Consider the following 20,713-nt stretch of genomic DNA (forward strand, 5'->3'; position numbering starts at 1 on the left):
ATATGATGTTTGTGGTAACTAACAATGCCTTATTAGTGTTATTTTTAAGCATTAGTACATAAGCATTTAATTTTTTAAGATTTCTAAACTGATAAATTTCAACAGACATAACCTACTTAAACAGAAGGTCTTTGGGGTCCCTAGTCATTTTTAGAACATAACACAATGTCCCTTATTTTATCTGGTATAGATAATGAACCCCCAACACATTTATTAAAAGAAAGAGAAGTAATACCCTAAGATTGTTAGTACACTCATCTTTTTATTTATTTATTTATTTTTTTAGAGATAGAGTCTCACTCTGTCACCCAGGCTGGAGTGCAGTGGCGTGATCTCCGCTTACTGTAATCTCCGCCTCCCGGGTTCACACCATTCTCCTGCCTCAGCCTCCCAAGTAGCTGGGACTTCAGGTGTCCGCCACCACGCCCAGCTAATTTTTGTATTTTCACCGTGTTAGTCAGGATGGTCTCGATCTCCTGACCTCGTGATCCATCTGCCTCGGCCTCCCAAAGTGCTGGGATTACGGGCGTGAGCCACCGCACCCAGCCTCGTCTTTCTTTTTATTGCATATCTCCTAAAGACAATTACACGGTTTTGCAAATGGCCAAGGCATGAAGTTGAAGGAATAACATTTTCTCTATATTATGACTGATTCGGTCTTATTCCGAGCGTGATGGGGAATGTTTAATAATTACCTTTCTAGGTGTCTCTTCAGGTAAGTTAGGTAGAGGGATTATTAATTGAAAGACTAATTTATCCATTTGTAAAAATAAAGATAGCAATAATTCACTGGCTTATTGAAAAAAATTAAGAGAAGACTTATGTGACATACTTTGCTCAAAGAAATGCGTAGCATAATAGAAAATTTCAGCATATGGTAGTGGGTGTTGGAAGTAGCAGTACCAAGAGTAATAAATGTCATTAATTAATTTCAAGTCATCCTGAGCACAGTCAAAATTATAGTCATAAAGACCGGTCAGATTTCCCAGACAGGAAATAATTTAGCATTGAATGATTAATAAATGATTGTGGAATTGAGTAGAATCGACACAGATCTTTCATCTGGAGATAGAGACTACATCTGTGAACTAGGTAATGTTTCACAGTTCAAAGTAACAGGTCAGATGTGACTAATTTAGGGACATTACTGTGAACGTTCTAGAGTGAGACAGTGAAATACCCACTGCAATCTAAATACTAACATACTAGTCTCTTTATGGCATTTTTAATCTCTTTGTTTCTTAGGGTGTAAATGGCTGGATTTAGGAGAGGTGTGATGACTGCATAAAATACAGCAAGAAACTTGTCCACCCAGGGGATACTGACTGGCCACAAATAAATGAAGATGCAAGGCCCAAAGAATAACACTATCACCGTGATGTGGGCAGTGCAGGTAGAGAGAGCCTTGGATGTTCCAACCTTAGAGTGAAGGCAAACAGTAAACAGAATATGAGAGTAAGAGCTCAGCAACAGAATGAAGCAGATGGTTGCCAGTACCCCACTGTTAGCATTTATCAACATTTCTAGAATATAGGTGTCTATGCAGGCTAGCTTGATTACCAGTGGAATATCACAGAAAAAGCTATCCAATTCCCTGGGTCCACAAAAGGGCAGCTTTGCAATCATAACTAGTTGACTTGCTGAATGCACAAAGCCAATAATCCATGATGTCATCACTAACCCAATGCACATATATCTGTTCATGATGCTGGAGTAATGGAGTGGCTTGCAGATCGCCACATAACGGTCATAGGCCATTGACACAAGCAGTACCATCTCGCCCCCTCCAAAGAAATGTCCAAAGAAAATTTGACACATACACCCTCCAAAGGAAATGGTCTTATTTTCCTTGAGAAAGTCTGTGATCATTTTAGGGGTAGTGACTGAGGAAAGACAGAAGTCAATGAATGAGAGATTGGCTAACAGGAAGTACATAGGGGAATGGAGATGGAGGTTAGTGATAATTATGATCACAATGAAGATGTTGCCTAAAATGGTAATCAAATAAAGTGAAGAAAATATCACTAGGAGGAAGTCCTGGAGCTCCCATGAATCACAAAGCCCAAGAATGATGAATTCAAACACCACAGACTGATTTGCTTCTTCCATTTAGTCCAGTCTGTTCTAAAGTCATCTGAAAAAAGACAGAGCATCACATTTTCTGAATAAACATTATGCGAATTTAGAGGATTTCTTTTTTTTAAAGAACTGATTCGCTTTACTATACTTGTCCTGATTATTTGTATAGAGTGCAGCAAGAATAATTATTTGTTTTTACATAGGCTTTTATATTGGTTTTGATGGAACTTTGTTGCATAGAAGGAATCTCAGATACAATTTTTTTAAAGCCAAGCCCAGCCATGGATTTCTACCATCAATACCTATGAGTTGGGTGAATTCCTCTCTGAGGTTCCAAGAGAAACTTGGGACTCCTGGGCCTGTCAGAAAGTGACATTCTTTCTAAATTAACTGAGACCTGTCTCAGAGTTTTGGGGTTCACAACTTTATTCTAGAGCTTTCATTTAATCTCATCTAAATTTGATAAGTTTTATTTTTAAAGCCTTCTTCACTGTTTCCAGTAATAACTAGTATGAACCCAAAAGTATCTGAGAACAGATCTCAATTTAGAAAGTTTATTTTGCCTAGGTTAAGGATGTGCTTGTGACATAGCCTCAGAAGGTCCTTACAACATGAGCCTAGTTAAGAGGATTTCTTAAACACTGCTGATGGAACCGAATACTAGTATAATCATTATGGAAAAACAGTTTGCCCTTATCCTGCAAAAGTTAACATTCACACATTCTATGTCCCAGTGATTTCAATTACATTTACAACCTAAGATAAACTCTTGCATATGCATACAAAGATAAATTTATAATGCCCATTGACAAAACAATGGGATATTATTCTGAACCATAATAAATGAAGTACAACTATATAAAATCATATAGAAAAATCTTAGTAAAATATAATGAAGGAAAAGTCCAAAATGGATCAATTCAGCATAGTTTTTATGAGGTGAAAAGCAATAAAACACCAACAGTGTGCTTTGCAAGAACTTGTGTAAGTGAAAATGTGTGTATGAAATAAAAAAGAAAATGTAAGATGTTCTAAGTAACCTCAGGTGAGGGGAGGCAAGGGAGTTGTGAAGATGAGCACATAAGCATATGGATGCTTTATAAATTGTTCGGTTCTTGTATTGCATCGTGTTTTCATAGGTGTAATTTCATTAATGGATAAACACATACATAACTGGCATGAAAGAGATTATGATGTGAATCAAGGATTATGATCCATTCAATACTGTGAACCTGAGGTGAAATAATATTCTTTTCTTTTCTTTCTTTCTTTCTTTTTTTTTTTTTTTTGACACAGTCTTGCTCTGTTGCCCAGGCTGGAGTGCAATAGCATGATCTTGGCTCTTTGCAACCTCCACCCCCTGGGTTCAAGTGATTCTCCTGCCTCAGCCTCCTGAGTAACTGGGATTACAGGTGCCCACCACTATGCCTAGCTAATTTTTGTATTTTTTAGTAGAGATGGGGTTTCACCATATTGGTCAGGCTGGTCTTGAACTCCTGACCTCAGCTGATTAACCCATTTTGGCCTCCCAACGTGCTTGAATTACAGGCATGAGCCACTGTGCTTAGCCAACAATATTATTTTTGAAAAGCACATATTATTTTTTAGGGACTATATGGTAGAAAAATAGTGCCTAAATATACATTTGAAATACTGGAAAATATTAGGACATTATTTGAAGGTCAATAATAGTTTCATTAATGAATAAATAAAGAGATCCTACTACTAGTCTTGACAAAATGGCAAAACCTTTTTCATCAATGAAAATAGCTAATTAAGTATAAGAGCAGATAAACCGGTCAAGGAGAAGGTGGTTAACCATCTGTGAAAGAATAAATGTTTTAGGCATAAGGAAAAATAATGGGGATTAGGAAGAAATGTTCTCTGATCATGAAACTCAAAGCTTGTGTAGCCTGTAGGAAATTACGCAAAACCTGAGGCATACCACAGCTATTGTGACTCCTGAGGTCTAATCTTCAATATAGAACTCTAAAATGTGTTCAAAAGTCCATGTTGCCAGACATAATCTATGACCGTAGAATACACTGTCTTGCATTAAATTTCTAGTTCAAAAGAAGATGATTTTTGAGAAGCTAAAGTCTGGAAATCTCTGCAGGGACTAAAATGAAGCAAAGTCTGTGGTGAAGACTGGGAGAGGGCTGTGCAACAAGTTGCTTTAAAAACAGATTTTAGTGTTACAAAGGAGAAGGCCCCTGAGACCCAAGACTCTGGCTACACATTTTCAGAATTTGATAATTCCCTCCATTTTCCAACATCACCAGAGGAAACTATTTCCAATCAGTCTCATTTACCTTAGATGAAGAAGCTATGTTTTTTGAAATACATTATGTTTCCCCAATCATCATTGGCAGAGTTTCTTTCACAATGCCAAGATAAATGGCATATACAAACTAAACAGATTCCTTACCAACAAGTTGTAGGAATTTGGTCTCTAACCTACTCATTTCTGCTATTAATTCCTTTAAAAATGTAATTCTGTGAAGCTGGAAAATAGATTTACATTCTTTCTATTTCTTGCTTTCCCTCTCCTCTTTTGTGTTCTGTCTCCTAGTTTTCCTTCTTACTCTCCTTCTTTTTCATTTTTTAGATATCTGGATCTCAAAGGCTCCCTATAATGAATCACTTATTTCCAATACCCATGACAGTTTTCTGATGATTGGTGTTACACAGCCCTCTGTTAAGGTTGGGAGCCAGCTAGATTGTTGCTAGTTTAGATAGCATATATATATACACGTACACATATATATGTACGTGTATATATATACACACACACACATATATATGGAGAGAGACCTTTATAAATACATAACACACATATATAAACATTTATGTATAAAATTATATATATACACATATATGTATATAATTTAATATATATACACACACACATATACACACATATTGAGAGACAGTATATGCACATATCTTTGAGACAGAGGAGAGTGCACTCAGGGCTGTGCTAAACACTTCTAATTACTATTTCATAATCATAATAACAATTATATTCATTTTTACAGCTTAAAAAAAGTGAACAAAAGGAAAATGTCCATAAGGAAATATTCAATAAATTCTTGTTGACTTGAGTAGAAAAAATAATCCCCTTCTAAATCTGGTGCTTTCTAATTCTGTTCTTATTTTTATCCCTGGTATCCAATAATACTATTGAATCTAAACAGTATTAGAATAATGCTGTTGAATCTGTTGAATCTAATACTGTTGAATCTAAACAGATAATAGAGAATCTAGTAGAGTTAGCTTCTAGAAAGAATGCTTATTATAAATAGTTTAGTTATTATAAATAGTTTAGTTTGGTTGGAAAGGAATATGATTTTTATGAATCATGACAAAATAATAAAACTCTTCCTAAGACTATGTGTCCTATAAAAAGGTAACTGACATAAGAAATACAAATGGAAAATAGCTGCATGAAAAATATTCTATGTATCCATAATAATTCTGTTATGATTACTTTTGGAACTTATTGCTTCAAGGTTTTTGCTTGAGTCTGGGCTTATCCCCACTGTTGTATATAATTGAAGTTGTTGATGTTGTTGTTTAGATTCAACAGTATTATTGGATACCAGGGATAAAAGTAAGAACAGAATTAGAAAGTGCCAGATTTAGAAGGGGATTATTTTTTCTACTCAAGTCAACAAGCCTTTATTGAATATTTTCTTATTGTGTGCATTAATCTCTACTGGGCATGTCAGATAAAAAAGAAATAGACTATCGGTACTATACAAACAGAGTAAAAGCCTATGCCTGCTTTTTTTTACCTTATTACTTATTTTAAAAGTTGTTAGTATTATTTTAGTTAAATTACAAAAGATAAGTATTACTAATAAAATGACTTATAATTTAATATCAATACTAACAATACAAGTATAATTAATTTTCAGACATACCCTAGAGAGAAGTTACTTTCTAAATTACAAGAATATATATTTATAAAATGGATTGACTTAAAGCAGAACTCATCAAAGAGAAGAAAATGTAGGGGAAAAAAAAGAAGCATAGAAAGAAAATGAAACCATTTCCATTTCTTTTGGAGCTGCTGCTTTTAGGGTCATGTGAAAAACTAAAACCTGCTCTGTGTCACCCTATCTCTCTGAATACCTGCTGTGTGCCTGAAACTTTCACTCATATTGTCTAAATTAATCTTCACAATAACCCCATGAAATGGGTCTTATTCTGAGTCTGACTCTCCAGGTAACTTGTTAGAAGTTTCAGAGCTCAGAATTAGCCTGACTGGGAGGCACACCCAGTGTTCTCTGACATTTGTCCTTCTCCTCATGTGGTATTATCCTGCATCTCTTTCTGTTCAGTTCCAAGAGCATAATTTTATTTCCATGGCACCATTGACAGTTATAGCTTTTAACAGATTTCCTTCCATATTTTCTACCAAGTTTCTTCTTTATCTCCATAAATTATTAACAATTTTCTCCATGCTTGAAAATTTCCACTAATGACAGTCACATATCTGTACTTAGAACAGTCCCTTAATCCAGGAAAACTGTGGACTCTGATGATTACGGATATGTAAGAAGAGGCCTTCCTCAACCAGGGCATCTATTGAGCTGTGAGATTATCTAGAAATCATTCCCTTTGATGCTGTAGGGAGTACAGAAGTCCCAAGATGTAGCTGGGAGAAAACTCTTGATAACTCTGGAAGCTATCCAGCACTTTCAAACCATCCTACTTAGTATGTGTGGAAAAATGGTGTTAAAACATCATGAAATTCTCTTAAATGTGATAGAGGAAGTAAGGGACAAGTTAGAATACAGATCGTACCTTACCAGACCGACATCATTATTCCACCACATTTTTCTCCCATGGATAAAGCATTGCCCATATTTTAACTAAGGTCTGAAATAAAAACCCTGTTGCAGCAAAACAATGCATTTTCTGCAGTCACCAGTGTTTGTGGGAGAGTATGAGGCATATATTCACTGCAGAGTAGTCTCTGGGGTGGAAGGCTTTCAAACTACCTATACCATATTCCTTTGGGACCTTATAGTTTCGGAGTTTCTCTGAATTGAGAATATCACTTAATAGAGAGTCTTTTGTTAAAGACAGACCTAGTGAATACAGTTATAAAGGTTCTAATGATAGAAGTTAAGCTGTTTTAAAATATTTATTTGTTTAATTTTTTAAAAGAGAAACCAGCAGAAGCCAGATGACTTGTGTTGGTGGGCATGAATGATAGGCAGTGGGAGATGAGCTAGGCACTGATGCAGCAACCATGCCTGTGACAGAGCAGCCAGCCCTGAACCACTGCTTTTGTATGAAGCATACATAATGAAGAGTAGAGAAGCATGTTAAGGTCTCGAAACTTTCTGTGCTTTTGTGAGCAACGTTCTAGGTTTAACATATTATGTAAAAAATAAAATTATTAATATTATAAATAACATCAATAGCAGAAGCTTATCTTTTGTTTTCATTGATAAGGTATTATGCAAATTCAGGTTTACTGTTCAAAGTTCCAACACTTTAAAGCTTGAGAAAGATATATAATAATCTGCCTCTATCACCTTTTTTTATTACTTTTTTTTGCCAAAAATAACTTTTGAGCATATTTTTAGGGACTTTGTTCCAGTTTCCTTTTCATATAATTACATAATAGCATGTGCATATGTTAACATATATATTTTGATGAATTATGTTTGTTTTTTGGTACAGACATTCCTTGACTTACAATGGGGTTACATCTCAATAAACCCATGATCAGTTGAAAATATTATAAATTGAAATGCATTCAATATATCATAGCTTAGCCTAGCCTGCCTTAAACATGCTTAATACACTAACATTAGCCTACAGCTGGATGAAATCATATAACATACAGTCTATTTTACAATAAAATATTGACTATCTTATGTAATTTCCTGAATGCAGAACTGAAATTTCGTGAAAAATAGAATGATTGTATGGGTACCTAAAGCATGGTTTCTCTGAATATGTACTGATTTTGCACTATTACAAAGTTGAAAAATTCTAAGTAGAACCACTATAAATTGGGGATCATCCGTATATGAAAGGTATTTTAATATTTAATTTATTAAAATCAATTTATGCTGAAATAGCTTTCATTTAATGGAGTGATTGCTTTTAGAGAAATGAGGAATTAAGATAACATTATTTAAGATACCTCCTTTTTGTTCAAAAGTAAAAATATGTTTTTAAAGTGTTCTCCTTACACTTTAGGAATTAGTGCTTGGGTTTTGGGAAGAGAATGTGGCACAAGGGTGGGATTACTGGGCTTGACATTAATCAGGTAAGTGGTGATGAGTCCTCTGGTCAACTAAGCTGAAGATCAGGTAAAGGAAGGTTTCAGGTCTTGAGACATAACCTAGAAAATATTTTACCTAAAAGTATAGTTGATTATTTACAAGGAATGAAAAGAATAGATAAAAAGTTGTAAATAAACTATTCAGATTCCATTGTGTGAATATTCTAAACAATATGATATCAGCATATTTAAATATAGCAACATATTTAAATATAGCATCTACACAATCTGAGGAGATGTATAAACTGGCATTATAAATGTATAAACTAGATCTATTATCACGTTATCATGTGAGAGAGTATACATTCATTTTATCTGAGCTGCTTCAGTTACTTTCCAAAAATGTACACGAAAACAATAAGTAAACAAGCAACATTAAGATAATACAAGAACTCCTATTTTAGATGAAAAACATATGAGGCTCGGCATTTGGAAGTTGATTAATTTCCCATAGCTCATAAGTAATTGTGTTAGTGAGGGTTCTCTAGAGGGATAGAGCTAATGGAATATATATATAAAATATAATTATAATATATATTTTATATGACATATATATGAGTTCATTATTACCTCACTCACTCACAAGGTCCCACAATAGGCTGTCTGCAGGATGAGGAGCAAGGAGGGCCAGTTTGAGTTCCAAAACTGAAGAACTTGGGGTCCAATGTTCAAGGGCAGGAAGCATCCCTCACAGGAGAAAGATGTAGGCTGGGAGACTAGGCCAGTCTCTCCTTTCACATTTTTCAGCCTGCTTATATTCTAGCCATGCTGTCAGCTGATTAAATTTTGCCTACCCAGATTAAGGGTTTGTCTGCCTTTCCCAGCCCACAGAGTCAAACGTTAATCTCCTTTGGCAACACCCTCACAGACACACCCAGGATCAATACTTTGTATCCTTCAATCCAATCAAATTGACACTCAATATTAGCCATCACAGTAACAGAGACAAGACTCAGACTATGACTGCCTGGCTTAGAGAATCCGTGTTCTTAGATACTACATAGTGAAAGATTAAGAAGAAAAACTGAAGAGGGGTACTAGCACAAATAATTACATGGAATTGTGCAAGGAGAGTTCCTGACAATTTCCTCTTTGATCTCTGTTCTGCAAATGAACAAATGAACGCTTTTCAGGGGCTCAGCAGTAGATAGGACAAAGCTGAGAAAAGAATCAGTGAGCTTGAAGACTTTTGAATAGGAACTTCCCAACTGAAATGTACAGAGGAAAACAGAAGACACTCACCCCCACAGAATATCCAAGAATTGTTGTACAATCATAAAAGGTATGACACACGTGCAACTGGAATATCAGAAGAACAGAAGAAAAAAGAAAAAGGAGCAGGAGAAATGTGTGAAATAATAATAGCTCAGAATTTTCTCAAATTAATGGCAGTCATGAAACCACTTAGCTTAGACAACACGAAGCAGGATAAATACAAAACAGAACAAATCCCATCCATACCTAGGCATGTCACATCTAAACTATAGAAAAGAAAAGAAAAAAAAAAAAGACAAAGTCTTCAAAGAATCCAGAGGATGTAGGGAAATAACCTTACCTACAGAGGAACAAGAATATAAATTACATTTTTTTTTTTGGTCAATCCATGTAGCAGAGAGAGGAGTGAAATACTTACAGCATTGAAAAAAACCAAACAAGAATACTATGTTTAGCAAAATTATCCATCAAAAGTGAAGAATGACAAAACATTTTCTGAGACACACATAATCTGAGGGAATTCATTCATTTTCAAAAGAGGCATAACAATTCTGAATGTGTAAATGTTTAACAACAATATTAAGGCAAAAACTGATAGAACTCCAAGGAGAAACGGACAAACAACTACTGTATTTGCAGACTTCAACACCTTGTTTTCAGTAATTGTTAGATCTAGCAGGCAGAAAATCCCTAGGGACTTCATAGGGCTCAACAACTCCATTGATCTACTTGACCTAATTCACATTTAGAAAACTACATCTAAGAACAGCAGATCACACATTCTTCTCAAGCTCACGTGGAACATTCACAAAGATAGACCATAGTCTACTCCATAAAACGCACTTAACAAATTTAAAAGAATGGAAATTATACAAAACATGTTCTTAGATTACAAAGGAATTAAACTAAAGGTCAATAACAGAGAGATGGCTGGAACATTCTAAAATATTTGGAGATTAAACAACACTCTTGTTAATAACAAATGGATCAAAAAAGAAATCTCAGAAGATATTAAAAATATTTTGAACTAAATATAAATGAAAAGACAAATCCAAATTTGTGGGATGCAATGAATGTAGTGTTTAGAGGGAAATTGATGTCATTGATTACACATATTAGAAGAGAAGATAGATCTAAATCAATAATATTAAGCTTCTACCTTAGAAAACTGAAAAAGAAGGCAAAATAAGCCTAACGTGGAAAGAAATGAATATTAGGTCAGAAACCAATGAAGTTGAAAAATGGAATGTCAATAGAGATACTCAACAACATAAAAAAAGCTGGTTCTTTGAAAAGACCCATAAAATTAACAAACTCTGAACTGAGAAATGAAGAGAGGAGGAGACACAATCTATGAATATCAGAAATAAAAGACGAACCACTACTGATCTCAAGGGATAGTAAAAGGATAATAAATACATATTACGAACAACTTTAAGTCCCCAAATTTGATATCTTAGATGAAATGGACCAATTACTTGGAAGACAAAAATTATAAAACCTCACATAAGGGCAGGAGAAGTGACAGTGGCCAGGTAGCCCAGCTTCATGAAGGTTCTTGAGGCACCAGGGCCCTCAGGCACACAGTACAATGCCTACATTGTATTTGGATTTACAGGGAAATTTATGGGTCTAGATTATATTTCAATAGAAACTAGCAACAATCTTGGAAATTAGTTTTACAGTAAGATGCCTAAAACTTGCAATGTGTGAGATAATTTCTAGAGTAACAATTATTTTCAATATTTTTATTGTAATCAATTTTCAAAAGGATTAACATGTAGAGTGAACATTATTTACCAAGAAATCATTATTATCAATTTTTTCATCGTCTATATACATATGCCTGCCCGCATCCTTCCAACCACTTGTCTCTCAAACTTACTGTCGCCCAGGATTTCTGAATAAAATACAGTCACCGCTCTCAAGAAGTTCATAGACCTAGCACAGGAGACAGAGAGACTATTAACTGTAAATATAGTATGAAATAATATGAGAGGTTTGAAAACATGATGTAATTGCATAGAGGGGTAAGATCTATTCCATACTGAAGTAGAGAGAGAGACACCCTTGATGAACTGATGCACGAGGTGGCATTTTAGAATGAGAAGTAATCAGCTAAATGAAAAAGGTCAGGGATCCCTTGAATATGAAAAAAAAAAAAAAAATTATGAGTGAGCCTGAGGAGTCACAAAAGAACAAGGAGTGTTCCTGTAGTTCATCAGGTCTGTGAGCTGGAGAGTTCAGATGAGAAGTTGGGAGATGTGCTGTGGATAGATCTCAAGCTTTACTGCCATCATGAGATAGTTTGAAGACAGAAGTCACAGGGATTTTAAGTGGTGAGTAGACAGGATTAGACTCGGAAATACTCCCTTGGTGTTCTTTTTGACTGCTTCCCTTTTAACCTTTACAGTATCCCTTCTTGCTTGCTTCTATTATTCTTTCCTATTTCCTTCCCCCTTGTTCCTGTCCCTATTCTGTCCTCCCTTATCCTTCTTTTGCCTTTCATCTCCTTCCTTACCAATATCAATCAACTAAACAACAGATACATTGTAAAGAAACTAGCAATAGATGGCTCAGCAATATGAGGTTTTATCTTGGTGATGAATCCCTTACTGAGAATATTTTCTGTTAAATTACAGCTGTCGCTTTTTAAGGAGAAAATGATTTTTCTCACATTTGTGAAACTTTATTTTATTTTTAAAATCCAAACTTAAATGCTGGCACTACTACATTCTGAATTTGCAGGCTGTGCATCTTCAAACTCTTATTTGGTATTTTAAAAATCTATTTTACAGTCCAAAGCAATATTTTAGGCAATTTCAATAATACCAAAATATAGATCTTAAGAAGTGAAAACCACACGTAATCCAACTTTTCAGCATTCACCATTGGCAATATTTGGTGTGCATTCCTGGAGAATTTTTTTTGTTTAAACACACCCACAAAGTTTCATGTTTAAATTTTATTCTGTATTTTATTGTTTTTTACTAAATTGGAAATCTTTCCAAATATATTTAAAACTATTTAGTTAGTTTTAACAGCTTCAAAGTATTCTCTTGTACGGACGTACTGTAATGGGATTAATACTCACTATTCATTGACATAGAAACAACATTCTAATAGAGGTATATATGTATAAATATATATATGTGTGTTACCTACATATATATAACATTTGCTTTTGTGCTAGTATGTCTAGAAATAGATTTGTGCATTTCAAATTCTAGTAATTGTTGTCAATTTGTAAATCCTTTAACAGTATATAAGAGTACCTTTCATTTTGAGACCTAGAAAAACTTGGAATTTACTTATTTCTGATTTCTCTCTCTGTTTATCTCTTTCTTTTTCCCTGATGATTATTAAACAAACAAACAAAAAAATCTTGTGAAACTCCTAATGACTGATGAAGTTAAATGGCAATAAATATATTTACTGGCCATTTGTATGTATTGTCGCTCCTGTTGTGAGTTGCCTGTGCATGTCTCCTACCTTTTAAAATTAGGCCTCCTCCTTGTGGTGTTAACATATTGATCTTTCTATCAACCATAACACTCTGTTTGATGACAATTTTCCTTTCCTATTGAATATTATCAAATAAAGACCTTAATAAAGTAATTTTTAATATTTGAAAAATAAAACAAGAAAACAAAAATAAATCACTCAATTTTCTTACCATTCAAGAAAATAATCTATCAGTATATTTTTACTGACCTTTCTTTTGGTCTTTAAACTTTTTATTTCCCATTTTTTTTTCAGTTGGGAATATACCGAAATACACTTTTTTTTGTATTTTGCAATATATATTTTAAAACCCTCATATTGTATGATCAAAACCTTTAGATAGAGTTGATTACAAGTCTCCTAAAACATCATATCCACTGTAATTCACCTCCGTGATTGTCCCTTTTTTTCCCTTGCTCAATTCTATCCTAATTTTTCCCAGCTACTGCCTATAAAGTTCTCCATTTGGTGCCCTTGTGGTAGGGCCTCATTGTATCACCCCTGTAGCGTTTCCTTTTGGCTGCATTACCTACTTTATGTCTGTAACCCTCAGGATGCCCATGTCTGCTTGGTTTGGCTGCCTTTTAGTTTATTATTGCCTGTTATGGGTCCCTCGTGGCTGCCACCAGTCTATTCTACTTTCTTGCTGAGGCAGCGTAGGGTTCTTCAAAGCCAGAGACTGGGTTCAGTGTGGAGTAGTGCAGAGAGAAGTGAAGACATGAGAAAGAATTGTTGTCAGTAGTATGGGCCTAGAGAAAAATTTGGTGGTGGCTCTGCCAGTGGGGGAACCCATAGTATTCAATTTAAGTGTGGAACAAGCATCAGTAATTTGGTTTGAATACTTAAGGATAAAGTAATTTAGAAAATTAAGGGGAAAAATAAGTTAATAGATTAGATTAGACTCTATAATATAAACTGATATTTGACCATCTTTGGACACAGCGAAAGAACAATTTTATCCGTGATTCAAACTAATAAATGCATACAAGCCTGGAGGTTAACAATTTATTGATAAGCAGTAAGGAAAATTGTCTGTTTCTTCCTAGATGCACAATTTTTTAAAAAGGTCTTCCTACATATTTTATCTTGTGACCTTCTCTTTGTATTCAAATGTATGTTATTCACATCTTTGCTTACTATCAATTTTTGTTTCTATAGATGAAGTTGAGGTTTTGATATCTATTTTGAATGTGCCTTTTAGAGAACTTGTTTAATCTACAGTCACATTATAAATGTATGAGAGTGTCTTGTTCCTTATATCCGCATCCACAATAAATCATTAATTTCTAAAAAATTTGACAATTTGTTAGGTAAAAGAAAATGCACCTCAATGCTATTTTATTTACATTTCTTTGATTTCTAGTGATAGGTTTACTTTTTATAGCTATTGATTCTTAGGATGTCTTCTTTTGTAACTGTCTTTATATGTTTCATTCATTTTTTAATTGACATACCACACTTTTTATCTGTTATTTATTTGGAAGACTAATTTTATTTTAAAATGTTAATCTGATGTTTTACAACTATTTTCTTTAGTCTGTTTTTAATTTTTATAGTGCTTAAATCTCCACGTAAAGATATATAGATATGTATCTATATGCACGATATATATCTACATATATGAGCACATATATAAAATATGACATATTTTAATATATTCGATGTTTTTTCAATCATTTCCTCCATAATTTGTGAATATGAGATATGCTTTGATTAGATTTTCCAACTTAATGTTTGCTACATGTTCCCATACTTTTTTAATTTCTCTTTTTAACTTTTAAATATCCATTTGAAACTTCATTAAGTCCACGTTTGTAGGCAAAGATCTACATTTTTCCAAGTTTTATCTCTTGTGCGAATGTTGTTGGTTGAATATTCATCCTGTCCAGGCTGATGTGTTATAGTTCTTCAGTAGTCTCCTGACAGGTCACTTTAAGCAAAATCTAACCTTTTCATTGAAGCTTTTGTGACCTTTTGTCACAAATGGAAGTATGATCAAACTACATTTAAAATCCTTGATAGTTTTCTATTGCTCTTAGAATAAAAGTAAAGTTTCTATGGGTGCAGAATTCCATCATTCTAGACTGTCACTGCAGCCTGATCTCATTTATTTAACCTCCTAACAACTGTCTCAGGGTCTTTGCACATAGTATTTCCAAAGTCTTGACTATTCTTCTTACTCTTCAGTAATAATTCCTTGTAGCGGAGTCTGAGCAGGTACCTATGTGATCAGTCATTTTAAAAATAGTGCTCTGTTTGTTTTCTTTGTATTAATTATCAGAGTTTTATCTGTATTTGAAACTATTCAATGTCTAGAATTAGCATTAGCCTGTAATATTCCTGAAACCAAGATCAGTGTTTTATCTCAGAACTTGACATAGTTCCTGGCATATAATAGATGCTCATTACAAATAATAGTTAAATGGATAAATAAATGCATAAAATTTTCAAAACATCTTGTGGCTGTTCAGGAAGATTTCCTTTTTAATATCATATTTAAGAACAATTTAAATCTGTTTTTTTCAATATTTATTTCTGACAAATTCCTTTGTTCTTATTTTATTTGTGATCTTTCAGGTTATGCCAGACAAAACCCAATGTCTGAAGCAAATTACTCTGAGGTATCTGAATCTCTATTCCTGGGACTTTCTACCTATAGACCAGTGCAGCACTTCCTGCTTGCCATTTCTACAGTGTTTTATGTGACAGTTGTTCTGGGAAACATTATTGTTGTGTTTATAGTGACCTTTGACCCTCATTTACATTCATTCCCCCACATACTTCCTTTTAGCCAACTTTCATTTATGGATTTGTGTTTTTCTACCTTAATAGTTACTAAGATGATTTCTGACCTATACTCTGGGCACAATACCATATCATTCCAGGGGTGTGTCATCCAGATATTTGTCCTTCATGTCCTGGGTGGATCTGAGATGGCGCTCCTTATAGCTATGGCCTTTGACAGATATGTGGCCAAATGCAAACCCCTCCACCACCTGACCATCATGAGCCCGCAGATGTGCATTTTGCTTCTGTCTCGTGCTTGGGTTATTGGTCTCATTCGCTTAGTTACCCAGTTGGCTTTTGTTCGCCATTTGCCTTTTTGCAGTCCTAATGAGATAGATAGCTTTTACTGTGATCTTCCTTGGTTTATCAAACTTGCCTGCATAGACAGCTACAGGACGTGGAGTTCCTGGTTACTGCTAATAGTGGGTTCATTTCCACAGGCACTTTCTTCTTATTGATTATCTCTTATATCTTCAACCTTGTCACTGTATGGAAACACTCATCACGTGATTTGTCCAAGGCCCTCTCTACTCTTTCAGCTCACATCACTGTGGTGGCTTTGTTCTTTGGACCATGCATCTTTATTTATGTGTGGCCATTTCCCACAGTACCAGTGGATACATTTCTTGCCATTTTAGACTTTATAATTACACTCATCCTCAGTCCTGCCATTTACTCATTGCAAAACAAAGATATGGAGATAGCAATGAAGAGACTGAGTAGTCAACTCCTGAGTCTGAGGAAGATCTAAGTAATTTATAAGCACACAAATCATGCCTTCTGTAAGCACCAGTGTAAATACAAATATTTAAAATTTATGCTATCTTGAGACAATGTATTGTCCTTAATTCAGGAGCTCAGATACCTTGGACAGTTTATTCCAAGTTAGTTGATAATACAAATACATACTTAATTCCTTATCTATGAACAGTTTTGCATAGTTTCAAATCTTTACAATACACTTTTTGTGTGAGCTGCATTTTGACTAGTCCATAGAACATCCTAAAATGTTTTAATGAATTCCCACCCACAATGTGTATTTGCAGGGCTATTGGCATAAGCTGATATTTTCCTCTTGCATTGGGTTGAAAAGCATTCTCATCTAAAGGGAATAATTGGGTCTCATCACAATTACTTTTTGGAAAGCAAAACAAGTGTTACCTTGTATGTTGATTCAGGTTTGCTATTCCTTCTTTGCCTTTCTTTATGCTATTACATATGTTAAAAATGCATATGTATACAATTATAATTTTTCAAAAATTATATCCATGTATATAATTAGTTTAATATATTCATATTATTCAATATTCACATAAGCAGAAAACAATAAAGTGGGTGAAAAAATAGTTAAACAATTAGTAGTGCTTTGAGTGCAATTGGGGATCTTGTTGCTAAGAGGAAAATCTAGTCTAGAACACCCCTCTATGTTCAACTAGTAAGCAACCTATTCTTTTAGACTTCTAGGCCTGGGAAACTGACCAACACATAGAGCAACATAATACCTATTGGCAACTTTATTTAATTAAAAGTGAAATTATATTCTTTTATTGAGATGAAAATTTGCTTCCTTATAGCTTTCATATTTCATTTCCCATTTTATAATCTGGAATTACGTATAATCAAATATCATTTATGATGCCCCCTCCTTTCATGTTTTAAAGTAAATATGATCCTACTATGTCTCCCAATTGTAAGGTTAAATATTTCTTCTGAGGCTAAACATACTGCATCTTAAATATTTTCAGGCAAAATTTTCCAATTAAAAATTTCATTATAAAGTTTTTAAATTATGAGACAACTTTGATTATTTGTTTAGTTTTCTAATACCCGGTAAGTTTTCAGCAACTGTTTCATAGTATCATTAGATTTTTTTCAGAAGTTGCAAGAAGGGTAAACACAGATCACAGAAGTTACTTTTTTATGTGGCCTCATGTGTCAGATAGTCTAGATTCAACTTAATTAACTGGAAGAAAATTTGCAGAACATTTCGGGCACTATAGACTATATTATATATTTTTTGAGATTTTTAAATGTATGCATGCTCTGAGAGGGTCAAGGGGATACTTCTAAGGTAGTCACTAACATCTTTAAATAGCACATTTATTACTGTCTTCTCTACCCAAGAATTACAGTAGTTGGAGATTCTGCTGTGAAACTTGGTTCTCTAGTATCAAAGGGATAAGACTGGAGAATAGTCAAGGGCAGATGGGAGCACTTAACTATCAGATTCAAGGTGGACTAATTGTTGTAATAGGTAGCATAATAGGCTGAATAATACACCCCATCTGCCAGTCAGCCTGGAACCGGATGTTTTTGGGGTTGATATAGACAGGAAGTCCACTAGATAAGTAGAACTTTGCTTGTCTTGCATAACCAGATAAAAAGATGGTATATAATTCTTTTCATACATTGTTAGATTCCATTTGCTAATATATTGTTGAGGATATTTTTGCCTTTATATTCATGAGAGATGATATTGGTCTGGTAGTTTCTGTTTCTCATAATATCTTTCTCTGGTGTTGGTATTAGGATAATGCTGGCCTCAGCATTTAGTTATTTCTATTATCTGTAGCATTTTAGGACTGCCAGAATTGTTACTGATAACATATTAGATTTTTATAAATTTATATTATTTTTGAAAACTTTATATCAACAACATACCCATAAATGCAACTGAAAGTTCTACTATCACTTGTCATTTGACAATATTTCTTATATAAATTACTAAATAAACCTAAACATTTAATAGCTGCACCAGATGAGACATATATGTCTTTTAAATCGTTCCTGAGGTCCAACTGAAAAATTCCAAAGTTAATTTTAGGTTAAAAGTCTTATAATTTGATTTTGAGAAAGTTTGTGAAAAATGTTCAAAGGCTTAAAACACTTGATCAAAGTAGGATCACAGGTCATTTGTAAAATAATAATCACTTATATAACCAGAGTGATAATCAAAATGCTTTAAAATCAATACCAAGAAGTACATGGATGAAAAAAATGTTAACCTTCTTAAAGCTCGGTTTCTGAGCTTTAAATAACAAGTAGGATCTAATAAATGCAACACAAGAAATCATTCTGATAAAATGTAAAATCTTTATTTCTTAGACCATCTGCCAAAAAGGAAAAGAAAAATATTTTGAAGTGTGATTGATTGTTTCTCCTTGTGGAAAGCTCATTAGATAACCTGCAAGTTAAATTTGATGGAAAAGATGCTTAAATGTAATCAGTCACAGGAAGAATATGCCCAAAGTTAGAAGGAAAAGATGCTTAAATGTAATCAGTCACAGGAAGAATATGCCCAAGGTTAGAAGGGTAACAAGTCAAACACCTTGAGAAAAACCAAGAGTACAGAATTAAGGTATACTGGAGAAAAACATTGCCTTTCCAGGCCTTCAAGATAAACATTTCAATAATAAGGCCACAATTGCTGATTTGAAACCAGAGAAAAAAGATGCAAAAACTGATAAACAAGTTGAAGGAGAGAGTTATTATCACACGCCTCCTTAAGGGGAGAAAAAGCTGAAAGCAATAAATATGACCTGCAAATTATATGCAGTGAGATATTGTAAAAATTGAACCTCTGAGATATGAATCTGAAAAATTTCCAATGGAAAACTCTTCCTCAAAAAATGGAAGTACCATTTTGAACAAAGAGCACAGCATTTTAAATGTGAAACTAGAGAAATTAAATATATCTAAGAAAAATGTGGCACAAATAAAAACTTTAATTTAAAAGACGGCAGATAAAGAAAGAAAATCCAAGCCTTTTTCAGTTTTATGAAGAGAAGTTCAATACTTTGAGAAAACCCTGATGTTTAAAATCTGTAGAACTAGACTCGTCCTGTATCAGTGCACCCCTGACACCAATGTTTAGAAAAAAATTATAAACAAATTCTTTCCAGTCCCAGCCAAGCCAATTATACAGAAAACGTTTGTGTAAGGCCCACCTTTCATAAATCCTCTTTGACTTTTTCAGATATTTCCTCGTTTTCTTAAACCCCCAGTCTTAGCCCTATACTTTTTAAAAAATATATTTAAACAACCAATCAGTTTACCTTAGGACAAAAAATTTACCACACAAGACTCTTTCTTATACAAAATTATTTTTTTCAATAGAACATATTTTGTGTCTTTTATATAATTTTTACATGGATTAATAGACCTAAATATATTGTATTTTTATGAAAATTAAAACAAGCAAAGAATAAGGATTTGTTCAGCAATTATGCTTCAGTTTTAAAAATTTTATTTGGATATAACCCAGACATGTAACAAATATCTAGTATTTAACATAACTTTAAGATTTTAAATTACACTAAATATATGTTTATAAATGTTTATAGTTACTGAATGTATTTAATATTAAAAATACGCCTGGATTGCTTATGTCAATTGGCTAGATAGTCTTTTTTTTTTATTTTTTAAATTAACCAATTTTATAGCCTGCTAATACCAGTGTTTACCTAAACAAGAAACCTAAAGTTAAATACTTGGGCATCTTGCTGATAAGGCAGAAAATATAGATGTTTTTATTAAATCAATAATATTAAATTAATTTAATTTTTAAATAATTACACAAAGGTCATTCTGTTTTTAGGCTGGGTTTATATCTTCATGATCGTAAAGCATCTAACAGACACGAATATAAGATGGTCTGACTGGTAAACACAGGCAAAAATGTAGGTGGACAATTTTGAAATCATTTCTAAGTTTATTTCATCAACAATTTTCAAACCAATTAATTTATCAAAAATTTAAGTCATCTGAACTAAAAAAGTATTTGGGTCAACTACTTCATATTTTATATTAGTGCTTATT

General features: G+C 33.6%; 1 protein-coding gene across 1 annotated transcript; it reads right to left on the bottom strand.

The window, feature by feature from the left end:
• Positions 1-1,197: 1,197 nt before the first annotated feature.
• Positions 1,198-2,109, bottom strand: LOC112628347 (olfactory receptor 4K3-like). Its single transcript, XM_025391113.1, has one exon. The coding sequence runs from the start codon at positions 2,107-2,109 to the stop codon at positions 1,198-1,200; it is 912 nt and encodes a 303-aa protein (XP_025246898.1).
• Between the last annotated feature and the right edge of the window lie 18,604 nt (positions 2,110-20,713).

Source organism: Theropithecus gelada, chromosome 7b, assembly GCF_003255815.1.
Source record: "Theropithecus gelada isolate Dixy chromosome 7b, Tgel_1.0, whole genome shotgun sequence".
NCBI lineage: Eukaryota > Metazoa > Chordata > Mammalia > Primates > Cercopithecidae > Theropithecus > Theropithecus gelada.

Bases quoted from the DNA above. Each gene is read 5' to 3' on its own strand.
- LOC112628347 (XM_025391113.1), bottom strand. From the start codon at position 2,109: ATGGAAGAAGCAAATCAGTCTGTGGTGTTTGAATTCATCATTCTTGGG.